The sequence below is a fragment of the Chlorocebus sabaeus genome, chromosome 10 (genome assembly GCF_047675955.1).
Source record: "Chlorocebus sabaeus isolate Y175 chromosome 10, mChlSab1.0.hap1, whole genome shotgun sequence".
Lineage (NCBI taxonomy): Eukaryota > Metazoa > Chordata > Mammalia > Primates > Cercopithecidae > Chlorocebus > Chlorocebus sabaeus.
The window spans coordinates 123,630,029-123,651,934 of NC_132913.1; the positions used below are offsets into that span (position 1 = coordinate 123,630,029).

Sequence of the window (21,906 nt, forward strand, 5' to 3'; positions counted from 1 at the left end):
GACGATTGCTGGAATCCCAACCTGGGCAATATAGCAAGACCCCTATCTCTACAAAACCAAACAAAAAAACAAAAAGCGAGGCATGGTGGCACACATCTGTAGTCACAGCTGCTCAAGAGACTGAGGTAGGAGGATCGCTTGGGCCCAAAGCAGTCCAGCCTGCTCGAACCCAGCCTGGTCTACATAGCAAGAGCCTATCTTAAAAAAAAAAAAAGAAAGAAAAGAGAAGACGACCAGGCACTGTGTCTCAACACTGTAACCCCGGCACAAAGCAGGTGGCTCACTTGAGTCCAGGAGTTTGAGACCAGTCTGGGCAACATGGTGAAACCCCATCTCTACAAAAAGTACAAAAAATTAGCCAAGCATGGTGGTATACACCTGTATTCCCAGCTGCTTTGGAGGCTGAGTTGGCAGAACTGCTTGAGCCCAGGCGTTTGAGGCTGTAGTGAGCCCTGGTCAAGCCACTGCACTCCAGCCTGGGTGACAGTGAGACCCTTTCTCAAAAAGAAGAAGAAGAAGAAGAAAGGGTCCATCCCAGTATCAGGCAGCGTGAAGTGCCGGGAACACACAGACCTGCCTGTGGCATCCCCTAGTCACTTGAGGACAGATAAACCATCACAGTTGGTTGTTGCTTTTTCATTGGAGTCATCGACAGTGTTGTCACGCGAATGGTCTTGCTCAGGTACATTCTCCAGTGGGCACTGCAGTGAGGGCTCCCATGTGGTCTTCCCTCGGGCTTTTACCCCAGCACCTGTAACCGCAATACAGAGCCCGGTGCAGCCTGCATGTGATGATTGGCCCCCACTCTGAGTCCTTGCCACAGAGCTTGAAATGAAAACTCTCTGGAGGCCAGGTGTAGTGGCTTACACCTGTAATCCCAGCACTTTGGGAGGCCGAAGAGGGTGGATCACCTGAGGTCCATAGTTTGAGACCAGCCTGGCCAACATGGCAAAACCCCATCTCTACTAAAAATACAAAGATTAGACGGACATGGTGGCACATGCCTATAATCCCAGCTACTCATGAGGCTGAGGCAGGAGAATTGCTTGAACCCAGGAGGTGGAGGTTGTAGTGAACCAAGATAGTGCCACTGCACTCCAGCCTGGGCGGCACAGCGAGCAAGACTCCATCTCAAAAAAAAAAAAAAAAAAAAAAAAAAAAAAAGAGAAAGAAAAGCTCTCTCTCCCCACAACGCTGACTTGCACATTTTCTTTTGTAAACACAAATGCTTCTCTCCATCCCCCATCCCCTCCCTCCTGATGTGTTATCGACTCTGCCTTGATTCTGTTGTTACTGGATTGGCTGTCACGCTGTCTGTGCAGCACCTGCTTTCTGTTCGCAGGTTCTGGGAGTTGTATGACGCTGGGCAAACTGGGAGCAGCGTGAGCATCCCGGCCCAAGCTCGGGCTCAGGAGTCGGGAGTCGGCACTCGCACACGCACACGCACAGAAGGCTCTCCCGCTCTCTGTCGGCACTCACGCTCACACGTACGTGCACAGGAGGCTCTCCTGCTCTCAGGCTGGTCCCTGGGCAGGTTGAAGGCGGCTCAGCATCCATCTTTTTCCAGAGAAGAGAACTTTGGCCCTCCCAGGTGCTAGCCGGCCACCTCATGGCTCCAGGCCTGTCCTAAAGGTGGGGACCAGATTGGGAGCCTCCCTGCTTCTTTTCTGCAGCCCCGTCTGGCCTGAATGATGTAAAATTCCCTGGGTCTTTCCTTCCTTCTTGCTCTCTTTCAAGGAAGGAAAAGCCGGGTCTGTCAGTTCTAGGCTCTCCACTCCTTCTCCCCTTTGAAACTTGCAATAAAATCGACCTTCTCTTCTTTCCTGCAGCCTTTCTTTTTTCCTGTGATTTCCCAAAATATGGCCACCACTCTGCCGTCACGTGTGCATCTTGTTCCACATTTGATACGGAGTTTGTTTATTTGTCTGTTTTTGATACTGAGTCTCTCTCTGTTGCCCAGGCTGGAGTGCAGTGGTGTGATCTTGGCTCATGCAACCTCCACCTCCCGGGTTCAAGCAATTCTCTGCCTCAGCCATCCGAGTAGCTGGGATTACAGGCGTCCACCACCACACCTGGCTAATTTTTGTATTTTTAGTAGAGATGGGATTTTACCATGTTGGCCAGGCTGGTCTTGAACTCCTGACCTCATGATCCACCCACTTCAGCATCCCAAAGTGCTGGGATTACAGGCGTGAGCCACCATGCCTAGCTAGAGTTTGTTTTTTAAATGTGTATATGCTCGGGGGTCCTCTTAAGAGTCTGGTGTTACCCGGAATGATCAATAAAATCAGTTACTGTCACATCCTTATCCCGACACTAAGTGCTCTGGTTACATGGAGATGACACCTTGCCAGCTGAGTCATGCAGTGGATTTGGCATGGCGGGCACTAAGTATTCAGGTTGCAGGTGGGGAGTGTCTGAGATAATTGTCTTTGGGGTGGACACAGGAAAGCCACCTTGGCCAAGTCACCACCCCTTAAGGTCAGGTGCAGCAAAGCCCATCAGGCACCAATGCTAGAGTATCTGTCTCTGAGCTATCAGACCCTGAAAAAACCAGAGGGTTCATGGCTCCTGCAACCTACCCAGTGATTCCTATGTCCTATGCTCAGTGCCTGGCTGTCCCTGTAGATGGCTTCCTGACATGGCCCAGAGAGAGGTAAAGAGCCACCTACAAAAGAGGTCTTCTTTTAGGCAGGAGGAAAAGCAAATATAAAATACGATGGCGCCTTAAAGGTACCTTTTCTTTTCACTTTGGGGATTGTGTCAGTGCCTTTCTTCCGCCGAGTCGCCCATTCCCTCATTTTCCCTCGCTCTCCTGTGGTTGATTTATTTAAAGGTGTGTCAGCACCGCATCAAATGAGGAACTGGGCCCCCTCCTTTCTGCTGACAGCCGGCCACGCCAATAATTCATTTTTTAGCTCATTAGCTAACGGAGGCTGTGAGCAGTGGTCCTCCCGGGGATTGGAATGAGGGGAGGTGATGTACTGCCGGCTGCCTGCTCTTGAACTGGCCTTCCTTGGGGAAAATGAAAGGCTCAGCCAAGACAAGCCAGGGATCCCAGAAGTAGAATCGCGGCCTCCGAGTGACCACCTGAGTCTGTGTGCTTTGACGTCGTGGCTTCTTAGGGCAAATGCCTCTAGACGGAATATTCTCATCGAGAAGAAGCCATTGTCAGCATGTCCCTCGGTCACATGTGGCCTGTGTTTGCAGACGCTAGTGAGAAAGATGAAGGATGCTATCCAGAGTATGCGTCAGCTCAGGCTGCCATAATAACGTAATCCACGCGGGTGGCTTCAGTGCAGGCCATTCACGTCTCACAGTTCCGGAGGCTGGAAGTCCGGGGTCAGGGTGCCCAGAGGGTTGGTTCTGGTAAGACCTCTCTCCCTGGCTCAGATGGTGCCTTCTCCCTGTGTCCTGCCCTTCCTCCGGGTGCACTCAGAGTGGGGGAGACATCCCCAGCGTCTCGTCCTCTTTTCAGCTTATTGAATTAGGCCTGTACCTTTATAGCATCATTTAACCTTGATTCTCTCCCTGAAGATCCCATCTCCACTTACAGCAGCATTGAGGGTTCAGGCTTCAGCATGTGAATTTTGTGGGACACGACTCATCCTCTAACATCCAAGAAGCCTTTAAACATCTCAAGGCTATGGGGCAGGAGCCAACGAGATGTTGCTCCTGCAACTCTGACAGCTATGAGGTCATTTAAACCTGCCAAACTCCTTACCCCAGAGTCTCAGGATCCTCTGCACCCTGGGGGGAGCTCACAAGATACCAGCAGGCTTGGCAAGGCCTCTGGCCAAGAGCGGCCCCCGTACCATGCTGTGCATGAGGACTTGCGTGAAGCTCGTATGTACACACAGCTGTGATTTAGAAGCCTCCCGCACCCAGCAGGCCTTCAGTACCCACAGCCCTGTGCCACTGGCACTTACACGTGCCGCTTCCACTGGTGAGCTCCTGTTGCTCACATAATCTTGAATTATCAGAGAGGTTCTCTTCGGTCATAACCACAGCCGCTGTTTGCAGGGGAAACCGCTGTGGCCATGATGTCATCCAAATGCGTGATCCCAAATCCCAAAACAGCCCTGCCTGGTGTAGATGTCACTGTCCCCATTTGACAGATGAGGAAAGGAGGGTCCAAGAAGTTATTAGAAAGGTGAACATCTGCACCACTAAGTCAAAAAAAGCAGGCACGCAAGCCGCCATCTCTCTAATGCTTAAGAGTAAGCCTGTGAGCCCAGTATTGGTGGGGAGATTTGCTTTTCCTGCCTTTGGGCCTTGCAGAAAGTGCAGGGAGCTAAGCTTTGCCGCTGGTATCAGGATGGGAACATCCATGGGAGGTGGGCTTCAAGTCACAGCAGGGGACTGACATGCGTGAGGTTGCTGAAGTAGCACCCAAAAAAAACCCATTGTCTGAGTCCTGTTTTCATACTAGTTAAATTTCAGCTGCTAACAAGAATCACGTCTGATGCAGACACAAAGCCCAGTGACTGCCCCTAGCTGCCTGATCACCTCCTAGTGTCCAAAAAACACTGAAATATTGCAGTCCCAAAGGACTCAGAAGTCAGCATTGAAAGCTTCTGTTTTGCTTTCTTTTCTTTTCTTTTCTTTTCTTTTCTTTAAACAGACTCTCGCTCTGTCACCCACGCTGGAGTGCAATGGCGCAATCTTGGCTCACTGCAGCCTCCGCCTCCTAGATCCAAGTGATTCTCCTGCCTCAGCCTCCTGAGTAGCTGAGACTACAGGTGTGCCACCACATCAGGCTGATTTTTGTATTTTTAGTAGAGACGGGTTTTCACTATGTTGGCCAGCCTGGTCTTGAACTCTAGACCTCAGGTGGCCTGCCCAGCCTTGGCCTCCCAGAGTGCTGGGATTACAGGCATGAGCCACTGCACCTGGCTGAAAACTTTTGTTTTGGAAACGGAGTTTCACTCTTGTTGCCCAGGCTGGAGTGCAATGGTGTAATCTCGACTCACTGCATCCTCCACCCTCCACAGGGTTCAAGCAATTCTCCTGTCTCAGTCTCCCATTTGTGGGTTTCGGGCCCACAAAACCTGGACCTACCTTTTATTATATAGTTTATACAATGCTGATTTTTTTTCCCATAAGTTCTTGGGGTACATGTGGTATTTGGTTAATTAAGTTTTTTGGTTTTGTTTTTGTTTTTTGTTTTTTTTTTTTTTTTTTTTGGTTTTTGTTTTGTTTTTTGTTTTTTTGAGAAAGAGACAGTTTCGCTCTGTCGCCCAGGCTGGAGTGCAGTGGTGCAATCTTGGCTCACTGCCACCTCCGCCTCCTGGGTTCAAGCGATTCTCCTGCATCAGCCTCCCGAGTAGCTGGGATTACAGGTGCATGCCACCACCCTCGGCTATTTTGTATTTTTAGTAGAGACAGGGTTTCTCCATGTTGGCCAGGCTGGTCTCGAACTCCTGACCTCAAGAAGTCCACCTGCCTCAGCCCCCCAAATTGCTGAGATTACAAGCTTAAGCCACCACAGCCAGCCATAGGTGAGTTCTTTAGTGGTGCTTTGTGAGATTTTGGTGCACGCATCACCCCAGCAGTATACATTGTACCCTATTTGTAGTCTTTTATCCCTCGCCCCCCTCCCACTCTTCTCCCCAAGTCCCCAAAGTCCATTGTATCATTCTTGTGCCTTTTGTGTCCCCATAGCTTAGCTCTCACATATCAGTGAGAAGATACGACGTTTAGCTTTCCATTCTTGAGTCACTTTCCTTAGAATAATAGTCTCCACTCTCATTGGAGGTCACTGCAAATGCTGTTCACCCATTCCTTTTTATAGCTGTGTAGTATTCCATCATATATATATATATACACACCACAGTTTCTTTATCCACTTGTTGATTGATGGCCATTTGGGTTGGTTCCACAATTTTGCAGTTGTGAATTGTGCTGCTATAAACGTGTGTGTAAGTATCTTTTTCATGTAATGACTTCTTTTCCTCTGGGTGGATACAGTAGTGGGATTGCTGGATCCAATGGTAGTTCTACTTTTAGTTCTTTAAGGAATCTTCACACTGTTTACCACAGCAGCTGTACGAGTTTACATTCCCACCAGCAGCATAGAAGTGTTCCCCGTACACCACATCCACACCAACATCTACTGGTTTTTGGTTTTTTTTGATTATGGCCATTCTTGAAGGATTAAGGTGGTATCAACAATCCTGATGTTTGTTTGTTTGTCTGTTTGAGACAGAGTTTCAGGCTGTCTGGAGTGCAGTGGTGCAATCTCGGCTCACTGCAAGCTCCGCCTCCCAGGTTCACGCCATTCTCCTGCCTCAGCCTCCCGAGTAGCTGGGACTACAGGTGCCCGCCACCACGCCCGGCTAATTTTTTTTTTTTTTTTTAGTAGAGACAGGGTTTCACCGTGTTAGCCAGGATGGTCTCCATCTCCTGACCTTGTGATCCGCCCACCTCGGCCTCCCAAAGTGCTGGGATTATAGGCGTGAGCCACCGGGCCTGGCCAACAATCCTGATTTTTAAAAGTAAAGAACAGCTCATTCAAATGTGTATCAGCTTGTCAGTTCAGATGAGGTTGCCTATGGGGTGAGATGTGAGGACAAAGAATCACTCCAGCAGTTCCCGGGGAGGACATACTGACACAGGGAAGGGTTCAGGAGCTGTAGGTTTGTACTCATTCTTTGGCTGGGGTGTTCGAATATTAAAAAGAAATTGAATAATTGCAGTTAGCACTGTAGCTACTGTGTTAAGTTATCTGGTTTATCCCTGGGTGATTTGGCAATGGCTATTAAAATCAATCGGAGCGGAATCAAATAGTTGTGATTTTAATGCCTACCAAAAAATGAGAGTTAGCAAATTGGAACTGGAAAGTCTGGACGTATCCTTCCCCGTCATCCCTTTTCATTTAATTCACGTTTTGCTCCTGCTCTTTTGTGATTTATGAAATGCATCAACAAATGTTTAATACATTTTCAATAAGGCCTTTAAAACAGTATCAAAAGCACTTCTTTTTGTCTGTCTCCTGAACCCATATTTCCCAGACATTGTCAGTGCTTTTGTGCTTGTGTTTTTGCCTGAGTGGGGTGCGGGGGCTGCCTCCGCTGCATTTGTGGGGGCCGGTGTCAGTTCTCAGCTGTAGCCAAGTGTTTGTCCTGGAAATCTCCAAATGAAAAGAGTCGGGGGTCACTCTGGGGTCACCCCCATGTACCAGGAAGTGAAGCAAAACTAATCCAGATTTACTCCTGGAAGAAGTTGTTTGCCTAAGTATTTAAAAACAGATTAGGGCTAACCCGACACTAGATCACTAGGTGCAATGTAAACAGGGGTAAAAGGTGTAGACAAGGCCTTTCCTCTGTACTTCGGAAGCAGAAATGTCATGGGTAATGAGTTTTCTTTCTAGACTTTCGCGGAGGCCCGAGTGATTTCTCCGTGTCGTTTGTAGCTGTGTACTCTGATTATTCCCCTGGAGAAACCTGAATTTTGGAGAGGGCAATTGTGAATCAGCGCGTTATTAAAGTCTCTGTGGGTAACTGCGGTGCCTTCTTACATGTAGGGCTTTTCTTTCCTTTTTCTTACTTTTTTTTTTTTTTCTTTTTTTTTGAGACAGAGTCTCATTCTATCACCCAGGTTGGCGTGCAGTGGTGCAGTCTTGGCTCACTGCAACCTCTGCCTCCCGGGTTCAAGCGATTCTCCTACCTCGGCCTCCCGAGTAGCTGGGATTACAGACACCTGCCACCACACCGGCTAATTTTTGTATTTTTTGTAGAGACGGGGTTTCGCCATGTTGGCCAAGCTGGTCTCAAACTCCTGACCTCAGGTGATCCGCCCACCTCGGCCTCCCAAAGTGCTAGGATTACAGGCGTGAGCCACTGCTCCTGGCCTCTTTTCTTTGTCATCCTCATCAAAAAGGCAGGCAGGGAGCACTTCTCTGGCTGGGCTCTGCTCCTGGGATCTTTGTAAAATTTCAAGAGCTGCTTGTAAAATCTCACATTGTTCTTTGTAAATTTCTTGTCCCCCACCACCCCACCTTTTGTCCCCCCTCTAGCAGTGCTACAGAGTCTTGAGTTTTCAGTATCTCTCACACTCTTTTTTAAGAAACCAGAAACCATCGTGAGTAGCCAGAGTACAGGAGCTGCTCGCCTGGGGTCCTTCCTTTGGGTCAGCGTCAACATGACTTACTGTCGGTTCCCTCTTCTATTTCTTGAGCTTCTCATCTCGTCCTGTCCTCTCCTTCTCAGCCCTCCCCACAGATGGGTAGCAGGGTCCCCATCCTCTGTAGACCCCCCAGGAGGAGACCACCACGTATTACACTGGCCAGCTCAGGCAGCCCCATCTTAGCCAGGTTGTGATCCTGGGGGCGGGCAGGCACCAGCATCATCTGCTCCCCACACCACCGACCCCACGCACCCCCTCCCCAGCTTCATCCTCTCCTCTGCCTCTGGGCTCAGCTCTGACTTCTGGGAGCTACCTGCCTGTTTCCCAGGCCCTGGAACAGTTTCCCTCAGAACACCCAACCATTCTTTGTCATTTAAGGAATTCCTGACATTCTGTCCTTTCCACTTAAGCGTTTCCCAAGTATCTGGAGATTCCAAAAGCTGCATCTCCCTTCTAAACCTCCTCATTGGAGTCTCTGCCCTCTCCTGCTTGAGTCTGTTGCCATGTTTTCTTCAGCTGAAAGGGTTTAGAAAACCTGGGGAGTCCACACACACACACACACCCTATTTCGGAGTTTGGAGCTAAGACCACATGGACACCCCCAGGTGTGGGGAGCGCACTGACTGTCCCGTCCACCCACCCCCCAGCTTCAGCCAAGTGTCCTATAGTCCTGACTACAGCCCTGCTTACAGTAAAACAGCTCTCAGCCCCGGAGACCATGCTTCCGTCGTGCCAGTCCCAGGCAGTAGGGTGGTTCCCCCTGTGCATCGGCATGTGAGAGCCACTGATCCAAGGCCATGGCCTTGAGCCCTCACTTGATAGTTTTCTTTCGAAGGACAGATTCTGCACTAAAAGTGACAGAAACAAAGAGCACCAAGACAGCGTATGAGCCTGAGATCAGCAGCTCTCACACCTTGGGCCCACTGGACTCCCCTGCAGGGCTTGTTAAAACACTCCTAGAGGTTCGGATTCAGGGGGTCTGGGGCGTGACCTGAGAACCTGCATTTCTGGGCTGGTGCTGCTGGTGAGGATACTGTTTTGTGAAGGTGGATAAACCTTTCCTCCAGGGAGCTTTGTGCCGAATGAGGACCTTTGCTTTCTGTTACTTCACTTCCCTCTCAGCTCCTCCCGACCACATGGGGCGGGTGCTTGCAGCCTGTGTTCTCGGGCCTGATCGTGACCGCACCTGTCTGGTGGCTCTTTGCAGGGAAGAGAAGGAACGGTGGATCCGTGCCAAGTACGAGCAGAAGCTCTTCCTGGCCCCACTACCCTGCACGGAGCTGTCCCTGGGCCAGCACCTGCTGCGGGCCACCGCCGATGAGGACCTGCGGACGGCCATCCTGCTGCTGGCACACGGCTCCCGGGACGAGGTGAACGAGACCTGTGGGGAGGGAGACGGCCGCACGGCGCTGCATCTGGCCTGCCGCAAGGGGAATGTGGTCCTGGCACAGCTCCTGATCTGGGTAGGTGGTTGGCACCCCTGGCAGAGGACCGGGCCACAGGGGGCACTCTCTGCTTTGTTCTGCTTCCATGGGCATCTTTCTGGCAGAAGGCTGTTGTTCTTTGTCCGCAAGTGGGAACAGTTCCTAATGGGAAACTCCAATTGAAGAACAGAGGGCCTTATACAGACACAGTCGGTCCTCGTACAGTACTTGTCAGAGTTTCTGAAAATTGCCACTTTGTGATTGCCCCTTGTCAGGGAGGGTTGGTGGTGTCCCTCTTTTTCATTTCCATCATCTTCTGGAGAGAAGGCGGTGTATTAACGGGATGGCTTGTAGGGTTTCCCCATTTCCAAACCTTTGGTGTTTTTATTCACTTAACAGAGAAATACTGGACCCTAAACTTTGGGGTCTGATGTGGCAGGAGTTTGTCAGAGGGCTTCTTTTGAACCATTCTGATGAATTTCCACTGGGGAAAGTATTCTGTACATTCCTGTTGAAGCATGTGGGCACAATGCTTGAATGAGTAAAAGAGAAGGATAAAGTGGTTGAGCAGAGAGGCCTTGCCTGTGCCACCCGGGAGCTACATCTGAGAAGCCGTGCCCACCTAGGGGCTGCCCATGGACCCCTGGGGCTTCAGCCGAGGCAGGTCCCCACCAGAGGCAGGCTCCACCTGCAGGGAGGCTCCCCAGGTAGGAAAGGCAAGTGTGTGCCCAGAAGTGGGGACGGCACCCAGAGGTGGGACACCCAGCTGGAGGCTCTTCTGTCTCCACTCGCAAGGCAGGATGGGTCAGTCCAGCACGGCAGCAACGTTCTACAGCCGCACGTGTAGAGTGCTGCAGGCTTCTGCATGTTTTTGATCTAACTTTTTTTTTGTTTTTTTGAGACAGAGTCTCGCTCTGTCGCCCAGCCTGGAGTGCAGTTGTGCGATCTCAGCTCACTGCAACATCCACCTCCCAGGTTCAAGCGATTCTTCTGCCTCAGCCCCCTGAGTAGCTGGGATTACAGACACCCGCCACCACACCCAGCTAATTTTTATTTTTTTTTTTGAGACGGAGTCTCACTCTGCCACCCAGGCTGGAGTGCAGTGGCACGATCTCGGTTCACTGCAAGCTCCGCCTCCCAGGTTCTCGCCATTCTCCTGCCTCAGCCTCCTGAGTAGCTGGGACTACAGGCGCCCGCCACCGCGCCCGGCTAATTTTTTTTTTGTATTTTTAGTAGAGACAGGGTTTCACCATGGTCTCGATCTCCTGACCTTGTGATCTGCCCGCCTCGGCCTCCCAAAGTGCTGGGATTACAAGCGTGAGCCACCATGCCCGGCCTATTTTTATATTTTTAGTAGAGACAGGGTTTCACCAGGTTGGTCAGACTGGTCTCAAACTCCTGACCTCCTGATCCACCCACCTCGGCCTCCCAGAGTGCTGGGATTACAGGCATGACCCACCACACCTGGCCTTGATCTGACTTTTTTGATGGGTGCAGTTGGAGAATGAGATGAGATATACAGACACTACACCAAAATCAAAGATACTACCTTTTACTCATTAGTCATACATGTGATGTAATGCAAATTAAAAATAAGAGTTGTGTGTAGTGTGCTAGGGCTGCCATAACAAAATACCACAGACAGGTGCTTCAACAACAAACATTTATTTTCTCACAATTCTGGAGGCTGGAAGTACAAGATCAAAGGCCCAGCAGGGATGGTTCCTGGTGAGGCCTCTCTCGTGGCTGGTAGACGGCCGCCCTCTCCCTGTGTTCTCACAGGTCCTTTCCTCTGCACTTGCTCCTAGGAGATCTTTCCTTTCCACCCTCCCCTCCTTCTTTCTGGGACAAAGTCTTGCTCTGTTGTCCAGGCTAGAGTGCAGTGGCACAATCATAGCCCACTGTAACCTCGAACTCCTGGGCTCAAGCAATCCCCCGCCAGCCTCCCAAGTAGTTGGGACCACAGGCATGCACCTCCATGAATGGCAAATTTTTTTTTTAATTTTTGTAGAGTTAGGTTCTTACCATATTGCCCATGGGTTTTGAACTCCTGGCTTTAAGCAGTCCTCTCACCTCAGCCTCCCAAAGTGTTGAGATTACAGGTATCAGCCTCCCAGCACAGCCTCTTCCTCTTCTCATACAAATACTAACCCTGCTGTGACCTCATTTAAGCTCATATACCACCATAAAGGCTCTATCTCCAAATACAGTCACATGCAAAAGTACTGGGTGTTAGGACTGAAACATACGAATTGGTGGTGGGAGCAGAGGACACAGTTATAAATTACAGGCCATATTTCCTCCTCCAACTGAGCAAAAATTCCTTTGATGGCGCTGGTTCCATGCTGTTGAGTGGCCTCAGACTCCCACACATTGTGCGTTGGCAGAAGTGGAAGTGAATTCACAATTCACTCTTTTTCATGAGCAAAAAGCTAAAAAATGTTGTGTACTTTAGCCCTGAGAAAGATTCTGTGTGAGGACATACGTCCGGGTACTGTTTCTTCCAGTGACAATGTTTTATTTATTTTCATTTATTTATTTATTTATTTTTGAGATGGAGTCTCACTCTGTCACCCAGGCTGGAGTGCGGTGGCACGATCTCGGCTCACTGAAACCTCCGTCTCCTGAGTTCACACAATTCTCCTGCCTCAGCCTCCTGACTAGCTGGGATCACAAGCATACACCACCAAGCCCAGATAATTTTTGTATTTTTAGTAGAGACGGAGTTTCACCATGTTGGTCAGGCTGGTCTCAAACTCCTGACCTCATGATCCCCCCACCTCGGCCTCCCAAAGTGCTGGGATTACAGGATTGAGCCACCGCACCCAGCTCCAGTGACAGTTTTTACAGAGTGTGCACGGTTGAGGGGAGAGTTCTGAATTCTGTTCCTGTGGTGGAATATTGTATGACTTGCCTGTGTCATGCTATTTGTGGGGTGGGGAGACAGGGTCTCACTCTGTTGCCCAGGCTACAGTAGAGTGGTGTGATCTCGGCCCACGGCAGCCTCTGCCTCCTAGGCTCAAGTGACCCTCCCACCTCAGCCTCCTGTGTAGCTGGGTCCACAGGCACATGCCACCATACCCAGCTAGTTTTTTTTGTTTTTTGTTTTTTTTTTTTTTGAGACGGAGTCTCGCTCTGTCGCCCAGGCTGGAGTGCAGTGGCCGGATCTCAGCTCACTGCAAGCTCCGCCTCCCAGGTTCTCGCCATTCTCCTGCCTCAGCCTCCCGAGTAGCTGGGACTACAGGCACCCGCCCGGCCAGTTTTTTGTATTTTTTAGTAGAGACGGGGTTTCACCGAGTTAGCCAGGATGGTTTTGATCTCCTGACCTCGTGATCCGCCTGTCTCGGCCTCCCAAAGTGCTGGGATTACAGGCTTGAGCCACCGCGCCCGGCCCCAGCTAGTTTTTTAAAAACGTGTTTTTTTCTAGAGACAGGATCTCCCTATATTGCTCAGGCTAATCTTGAACTCCTGGGCTGCAGTGAGCCGCTGCACACAGCTTGTGTCGTGCTTCTGAGTAGTGTTTTTTGTTGTTTTTCTTTTTTTTTTTTGAGACGGAGTCTCACTCTGTTGCCCAGGCTGGAGTGCAGTGATGCGATCTTGGCTCACTGCAAGCTCCGCCTTCTGGGTTCACACCGTTCTCCGGCCTCAGCCTCCTGAGTAGCTGGGACTACAGGCAGCTGCCACCACGCCCGGCTAATTTTTTGTATTTTTAGTAGAGACGGGGTTTCACCGAGTTAGCCAGGATGGTCTCGATCTCCTGACCTCATGATCCGCCCACCTCAACCTCCCGAAGTGCTGGGATTACAGGCGTGAGCCACTGCGCCCGGCCTCTGAGTAATGTTTAATGATGTAAGAAAACGATCACAGTATAGTCATCAATAAAAAATGAAAAACAATACAAAGTATTTGTATTGTCTTATCTCAATTAGGCACATACACATTTAGATTCAAAGAAAACCCATTGGAAGGAAATCCACTAATTGACAAAGATTCTCTCTAAATAGCAAGATTATGGGTGATTTTTTTTTCTTCTTGAGCTCTTACGTGTTATTTATATATTTCTTATAATGAAAATTCTGAGATCAAAACAGTGATCTTTTTTTTCTTTGTGCAATTGGAAAGTCAAAATAGAAACAGCAAAACTAAAGTTATCTTTGATTCCTTAATGTTGCACAAAGGAGGGGCTTTCAGTTGAAAAAAAGACACGTTCTTTCCTTAAAAGAATCCGCTGGCCACGGGTGCAGGCTGTGCCAGCCAGTTCTGTAGCTGGCCCCGCTGTCCAAGCACAAGCCACGTACAAGGGCTGAGAGAAAGCGTCCCTGCCCCCTCCTTCCATCACATCCCCGGGGATACTAATGTGGGCTCTGTTACCTCCGCAGTACGGGGTAGACGTCATGGCCCGAGATGCCCACGGGAACACAGCGCTGGCCTACGCCCGGCAGGCCTCCAGCCAGGAGTGCATCGACGTGCTACTGCAGTACGGCTGCCCCGACGAACGCTTCGTGCTCATGGCCACTCCCAACCTGTCCAGGAGAAACAATAACCGGAACAACAGCAGCGGGAGGGTGCCCACCATCATCTGAGGAACAGCCGTGCCCGCCTGTTCGCCACACCCGGGACGCGGCAGCCTTGCCGCATACTCGCTCGGAATTCGCAGCACGTGAGTCCCGTCGCATCCCCTCCCTCTTCCTGGTGGCCGCCTCCCTCCCGCCCACCCACTGTCACCCCAAACAAAATCACAAAACCTGGACATCCTCAAGGGGCGAAGAGGCGGCCGGGAGACTGCAGAAGTGGCTCCTTTTCATAAACTCCCCTAAACCACAAACAGGAGAGAGCGACGGGCCTCGGCCCTTTGACGATAGCACATGGCGCAGGACCCTTGTCCTCATGGCACAAGGGACGGGGACGTGAGGGGGAGGGGAGGCGAGGAACAAGGAGAAGGGGCAACTTTCGTTAACTGGCAGTTAAGCACATAGTACATTTCACCTCTACCAAACGGAACACTTGGATTCCATCTCTTCTCTGAGGAGCTTGACGGCATAAATCAGAAGCAAGCACAGAGTTTGTCAGGTTTGAAGCCCCTATGATGGTATGTGTCAAATCAGTTGTAGCTAATCTGTCCAGGGAGAATACTGGCTTCATTACACTTGTATAGTTGAGTTCTTCCAGCATTACTGCTGTTTAATAGAACATGATTAGTCATCACCGAGAAGAAAGCATATTAGCCGAGGAGGTAGTTACGTGGCACGCTCCGGTGATTGCCACGATGTGATTGCAATACTCTTAGAAGCATCATATTATCCCAGACATGTTCTTTCAAGCCCTTGGAGCCCTCCTTTCTAAATTCACTGTCATAATTTAGTATCTGTTTAATTTTTCAGTCCAAAGAGAGGAAATCAGTCGCTGAGTATTATTTGACTGCGGTCTCCTTGGTGCAAAAACAAAATGGGAAAAATAAATAAGAATAACTCAGAAATTCAAAAGGAAATCACAAATTCAGCTAACAATAGCATTTCGAGTATATTTCGTAAACTAAGTAAATACACAAAAGGCTATTTTTTCCGACTGTAAGAGATTTTATGTCCTTTTGCCGAGGTGGATGTGTTAGTCTCAGGCCCTCCTGGGCCACATTGCCCAAGTCACACAGGCTTCTGTGTTATGTATTTAGATAAGATGTGTGAAAATATATTTGAATAAAAGAAGTTCATAAATATGCATTGATTTTTGTACAGACAAATGGCACCTCTCTTAATTTATAAATTGAACTGGATGTGAACTAATAATGTGCAACTAGTTGAGATAAGAGGGTTACAGATCATTGTACATGGAAAATATTCCCAGCAGTAAACACTTCCATTAATGTGATCTACAGCTTTTAAAAAGGAGCATCTCAGAATAAGACGGTGGTACAATTTGCTTATTAAAATTGAGAAAGAAAAAAAAAGGCACACTGGAGTATATTAGAAAGGAAAAAGAAGGAATGTAGTTTCTCATGATTGAAAGCATGATGTAGATTGGATACGGCTTTTGCTAACCAAGACCAAGGGGCTCTGGCAAGACGGGGTGGTTTTCCGAATGCCAGACCGAGGTGCCTTACGGAAGGCAGCTGCCGATGGTTCTGTGGCACAGACTGGCTCCTGAGAACCCAGGCAACCTTGACCCGGCAGCCCGGCCCTCCACGCTAGTAGCTCGCCTGATTTCCATCGTCGCGGTATCTGGCCGCTTCAGACGTCCGCCGCCTTCCGTGGTGGTAGTCAAACATAGCCAAACCACAGCATCCCTTAGATTAAAAGCAAACGGGGCAGCTTTGCCCAGAGCCCGTTGGCAGTGTGACGCGGGGAGAAGGGTTGTCACGATGGAAGATGAGGACACTAGACTCCTGTAGCACAGAAACACAAAGCCGCACGCGCTGGCAGCCTCCGGGGTGTTCCTTGCTCTCATATATTAAACCTTATATTTTATAAGAGTTTTTCCTCTTCTTTCACTTTTTAAAAAAAATTAAAGTAGGTGGGGAAAAAATAAAGCTTTACACATAATTTATATGTGGGTAAGTGTTTCATGGAAATTTCTAATCTTAACGAAGCTAAGTGGAGCTCACTCGTATCCAAAAGTATAACAGGTGCAGAAGCCACAAGTCTGAGAACTTTGACGACAGTCCCATCGTCCTGCCATTTGATTTTTCAGTCTGCGTTTCATCACTGTGTAGCTATTGTAAATGTGAATAGAAAAGAAAAAAGGTCATTGCCTATTTTTGAAGAGCGCGTTGCTGTTCGAATCCGCTAGACACACTCGCTCCACACAGCCTTCACCGTAGACTCTGTAGTGGACACAGATATAGCATAAATGAAATTGTTAAATTATTTCATTGTAGTGAATTCCCACTATAGGAATGCTTTATCATAGTGAAGCTTCTTTTGAGAAGAAACGGAACTCCTTGAGGCTTCTCTTTGGGATGTATATGACTGTGTACATATTATTCTATGTGTTTATAATATAATATTTTCCCAAATGACTTCTTGTTTCACTTTGCCTTCCAAAACCTGAATGCTAGATTGGCTTTTTCCCTTCCTGGTCCCCAGCACGGGCCGCCATGACTCCCCCTCAGAAAACACAGCCCCTCCCCTGCCATTCTCAGCGACGTCCATCTGCTCCACGCGCAGCCGCTTTCTAGGGCCCGAGTTTTAGTAGCAAAAGGAAAGGCAGTTTCGAGGGTCTTTCCAAATAAAGAAGACAGCTGGCTAATCTGTTTGTATTTCAGTGTCTAACCAGAAGCCCTTTCTTTGCTGACGACACTCTTGTTCCCCTTTCAAGCTAATTACCACCAAGGCTGGGAGAGGCAAGGACCGAGGGCGGAGTTAGGAGTGACGTGTTTGAGAAGGGAGTTGAGTTTTTGTTGTTCATTTCCATGTTCAGTTCTGTGACGTGACGATGACAGATCACCACTGCAGGATCCACCTCACCTTTCCTGTTCAGAATTAAAACTCTGCCTTGACGAGAAACAGCCAGCTGGGGGAGGCACACGAGCGGCCTGTGTAACCCTGTGGGTGATCTGGACACGTCTGCACCCCGACGTTCAGCTTCGCAGAGACTGAACTTGGAGGGGAGTGGAGGGCTGTGGTGCAGACCTGGCTGCAGCAGGAACATCCGCAGGGACAGGACTCTGACTCTGACCTCAGGTGCTGGGGCAGACAAGTGCTTTGCCCCGCCCAGCGTCCCAGTCCTGTCCCTGGTCCTTCTCTCTGTTTCATCCCAGGAAATGAGCAGCCCGAGGGTGAGCAAGTGACAGGTTTCTGAGTCATTTGCCCCAAAACCAGGTGCAGTGTCCTATCTCCCAAGTGTGTGCACAACTATATGCACCGGAAAGGAGGGTGAAGGCAGCAGGTCGCTCGCCAATCGCAGGGTTCTCAGACGCAGGAGAGAGCGGGATCTTACTGAATTGCATTTCCTGCAGGGCCCCTAGTCCACAAGCCAGTTCTGGGCAGTGGCTTTTCAGCACAAGGGCCTTGCGTTGAAGCTCCCTCTTCTGAGACTTTGCCCAGCCTGATGAAGTCTGCATGGTTCAGCCTCTGTCATCCAGTGTAGATACCAGTCTTCCTGTTTTTGTGACATCTGCACATTGGAGGTCATTCCCTGTGTCTGCATAGGAGCTGCTGCTAACCTTGTTAGGGAGAAACATGGTCTGATGAAAAAGACGGACCCCTAGACTCAGCCGGCCCTGCCATCCCTCCAGAGGATTCCCACGCAGCTCTGGGCAGGCACCCAGCTTCCTGAGCTCTTGTTCCTCATCTGTGAAAGTTGCAGGGTGCAGTGAGGCTTCAAACCTGTGTGATAAATGCCAGCCTCACACCTGGCCAGGGGATGCTGGGGAGACAGGAGCACTTGTTAAGAACAGAAACACTGATGGGACCAAAGCCGGCACACACACCAGGAGACCTGCCCGTGGCTGACACTGTCCTCCAGCCTGCGCCCAGGGGAGGCCGTGACGGGCGTGTTTGCCAAGCGCCTCCAGTAGAGCCCGGGGCCCTCCTCTCTCAGCCTGCCAGTGCCCTGTCCTGGCCCTCCACATGGCGGGGAACAGCGTCAGTGAGGAGGGGAGGCTCCCAGGAAGTCCTTGCTCCCTGAGAGCCTCTCTGGAACCTGCCCACTTTTCTTAACATGGATATTCCACTTTGTAGTCTGAAGTTGATTTTCTAGAGGCGAGGAAGGGGCTGAGTTCTGCCCTCGTGCTGTTCGCCGGTGCTGGTCAGGGCCAAGACGACCCTTCCCTCTCCCCCACAGCCTGTTGAGGTGGTGTCGGCGTGGACAGCGTCCCTCCCTTCAGATGCCACCTTCCCGTTGCCGTGAGCTGCGTGACTCACGCGTGCATTGGGCCTCCCCTCCTCCTTCTGTCTGAGATGGGAGCTTGCTGGAGAGCACCCCAGGTCGCCGTGCTTGGCTGCAGGCCCGTCCCTCTCTCCCCGTCCCCAGGCTCCCAGTGTGTTTTGTGCTTGAACTTGGTGGACTCATCTTACCCCACAAGACAGACCTGCTCAGCCTGCAGCATGCAATGTGCCATAGGCGCCCTGGGTCCCCGTGGTGCCCAGGATGCCAACTCTTCCTCCCTGCACTTAGGATGTTCTGGAAATGAGGAGAAATCCATATTCCTGCCCTGGGAGGTGGGAAACCTGGCAACGATGTAGCTTCCCCTGAGATGGGGTATAATCAGGCCTCAGCAGCCACTCAGGAGGCAAAGGTGTTTGGAAAGCAAACCCCAAACTTCCGGAGGGGCCGCTTCCCTCCCCGCACGGCTGTGCTCTGCTTCCGTCCCTCACCTCCTGCACAAGGTCGTTGAGACTTTTCTAGAACTCCCTGGGGTTGTATTTATGGCCTTCAAGCAAACAAATTGAAAAGCAGTCAGGAAGGAGTTCTGATAGAAAAGTGCTGGAGACACACAGCTTTCCTTCAAAGGAAATGTAATTTATTTCCAACCGCCGCCTCAGGTGGGGGTTTCACGTGTTGTGAAGTCACATCTTGAATGATTGTCACCCTCATCCTTCCCCAAAAAGCTAAATAAGGGCCTTTGGCATCAACGCGTGCATTCTCCACCTTTCCGAGGCTCGCGCTTGGATTTCTGAGTGGCTTTCTTCAGGGAGCCCTTGTGGTCACATGGCTTTAATGCCGCCCCCGTCCCCCCAGGCCAGGCCAGCACGCCCAGGTGATAGTGGGGCCAGGAGGCCCCTGCCCTGCCCAGTGGACAGATCTGCCCCAGCCCTGCTGTGTGCCCTGTGGGGACGGGCCCTCTGTCATTTAACCACGCGCGTTAGGCTGCTTTTCAGCAAAATGTCAGCTTTGCTCCCGTTATGCGAGAGACAGAAGGGGCGCAGGTGTATCTCCTTGGAGTAGCTGGGTCACTAAGACACAGTCCTCAGACTGGTCCTTCCGACACAGCCAGGGAGTGATCCTGATCCCTGGCCCCTGGGATGCTGCGCTGTCTGTGATTACAGAGAAGTGACCAGTGCCCCGTCTGTGATGAGACAGAAACCCCTATGGCAGACCCCTCCCCTTTCCATGGAGGAGGACATGTGTACTTAGATATTTACTGTTTCAAAAACACAAACTTCCTTCCCCTTGGAGAAGAAATACTGCCCTTAAATAGACTGTTGAAATATTAATGCCCCACCCCCCGCCGCCCCATGTAATCGGTGTGTCTGCGGCTTTCCTCGCATCACACGTCTGCGTTGGCAGGTGATTCTGGAAAGGGAGTCTGTGAAACCAACAAGTCTTTTTTAAACCTGTGAGTTGTATGAGAAAGTATTTAAGTTCACCAGTGTAGTAAACACCCACCCCAGAGTAGCAGTGAGCAAACCTAAATCTGAAAACCCATGCTTACTGTCTTTCCCTATGAGGTGCTGGTTTTGGTGTAAAATGACAGCACTTGGTTTGGGGTTTTGCACCTGTTTGGTAGAACTGTTCTTGTCTGAGGCCCTCACCCGCTACAGATGGGCCTCAGGGCCTGGAGATGGGCAGATGGGGCCGGAGTGGCCGGCAGAGACTTGCGTGGGCTCTGAAAGCCCCAGCGCTCAGGCCTAAGGCTGCTAAGTGAGACCAGCAGGCAGCTGTGGCATCCGGCCTTGGGACACCCAAGCTGGGCCGCTCCATGTGCCCAAAACAGGATGTCCTCATGAATGTGGGGAGAGCTGGTTCAGGGCTTGGCTTTCATTTTGGCCTGGCACAGGGCGTCTGTAGGGAGCACCCCCCAACCCGAGGATGGTGAAACCATATGATAGAGACTCGTCGAAGTCCACGTCGGACTGATCTAGAATGTTCTCTGGGGGAATTGCATGGCCTTTGCCTCGAGATGCAGGTGCAAGAAAGGAACCAAACAAGGCATGAGCAAACCCCCTTAACACACCAGCTGTTGGGAACAGCCGCCCCTAAATCAGATTAAACCCTCATCTCCCTGCATCTCCCTGGTGCCGAACAGTCTACACTGGCCCAGGAGGCTAATGTCTGAGCTGCTTGGAGAGCTCTGGTAAAAAGAAGACACTGGAAGCCTACTCAGTCAGCAGCTGTGCATGAGGATGTCAGGGGCCTTTGGACTTGAGGAAGGATAGTCCAGGCACATGGAATCCTGATGGGCCTCACGCAGACACTGGCAGGCAGCCCAGCCCCCTGCCCAGTACCACAGCCCTGGGGTGTCCCCTGACATTCCTGGAGATCCCTGGGCAAACGCATTTCCCGCCTGGGTTCTCAGGGTAGGAGAACAGAGCACGCTCCAAGGGTGTTGTGAGCCAGGGGCCAGTCTGGGGAGTGGGTCTCACGCACTGCTCAGGTTGGCACATGAGGGACCTCCCCAGCCCCAAGGGTCCCAGCAGGGTTCTCAGCACAGCTGTTTTGAGGGTGCACAGGTGACTGGAGAGGGGTGGGGCAGTTGCATGGTGGATGGGCAAAGTGTGCATTTAGAAGCTGCTTCATGGCATTAAGAACGGGGCAGACGGCCCAGCACTGTAATGTTAGAAATAATTCCTTCTTGCAGACTTGAAAGGCATCAGTTTCCCTCCCACAGCTGGGTTTTTTTGTGTCTGAAATACATCTAATTCTCCAGATGCAGCCCCTCTCAGCCCTGAGCACCTGAGCACTGGGGAGGCCTTTGTTGGGCTCAGCCTAGAGAGGGGAGGGTCACACGGGTCCCGAGGGCAGGTCTCCTGCCCTGACTCTTCCCTTCTGCCAGCTTGGAATTTGGTTCTCATCTTGCTACAGGGGCGTGTTTCCTAAAGGGGAGCCAGAGCAGGTCAAAGGTGACAACTGAGATGCATTTCCAGGCAGGGGCAGGGAAGGCCAGCCCACCTTACAGCCGGTTTTCTGTTTCTGTAAATAGCAGTGTATAGAGGTGGAAGGGCAGCGTGGGCTTATCCACAGATGGGTTGAGGTTTTTTTTTTTTTTTTGGATGTTTTCTATTACCTCATTCAGCAACTTTATGTTTCACAATGACTCAATGATGCTTTATTTATATTGTTTGTACTGTAATTAAAACCATTGACAGACATTTCACTTGGCTTGTTATTTCATATGATCTTGTTTTGATTAAATATGCCAGTTTGTATTTTCCGGCCTTGGGATTTTTTTGTGTCCGCTGTACAGTATTCTAAGGGGAAAAGAAAGATGTGTAAAGTAACAGAGAGAGGTGGCTATGGTGTAGAGCCTCTTTCTAATAAAGAAATGAAAATATGTCTACACCGCTTCCGTGGACTTTTCTTTCTTTCTTTTTTTTTTTGGTGGCATTGGTCATTTATCACAACTAATTGTGTTTCTAAGCCCGAGCGAGGTAAATGAGAAAAGGGGCTGTGGCTGCTGCAGGGAAGGGCTGCCCCAGGC

General features: G+C 50.4%; 1 protein-coding gene across 8 annotated transcripts in view; it reads left to right on the forward strand.

The window, feature by feature from the left end:
* The window catches only part of AGAP1 (ArfGAP with GTPase domain, ankyrin repeat and PH domain 1), a 642,723-nt gene extending 620,958 nt beyond the window's left edge, over positions 1 to 21,765 (forward strand). For all 8 annotated transcript variants that reach the window (XM_007966740.3, XM_007966741.3, XM_007966743.3 and 5 more), the window contains 2 exons: positions 9,335 to 9,590; positions 13,931 to 21,765. In XM_007966740.3, coding sequence (XP_007964931.1) covers positions 9,335 to 9,590; positions 13,931 to 14,134 — 460 coding nt within the window. In that variant the 3' untranslated portion in view covers positions 14,135 to 21,765. The remainder of the gene's footprint in view (positions 1 to 9,334; positions 9,591 to 13,930) is intronic.
* Positions 21,766 to 21,906: the final 141 nt, after the last annotated feature.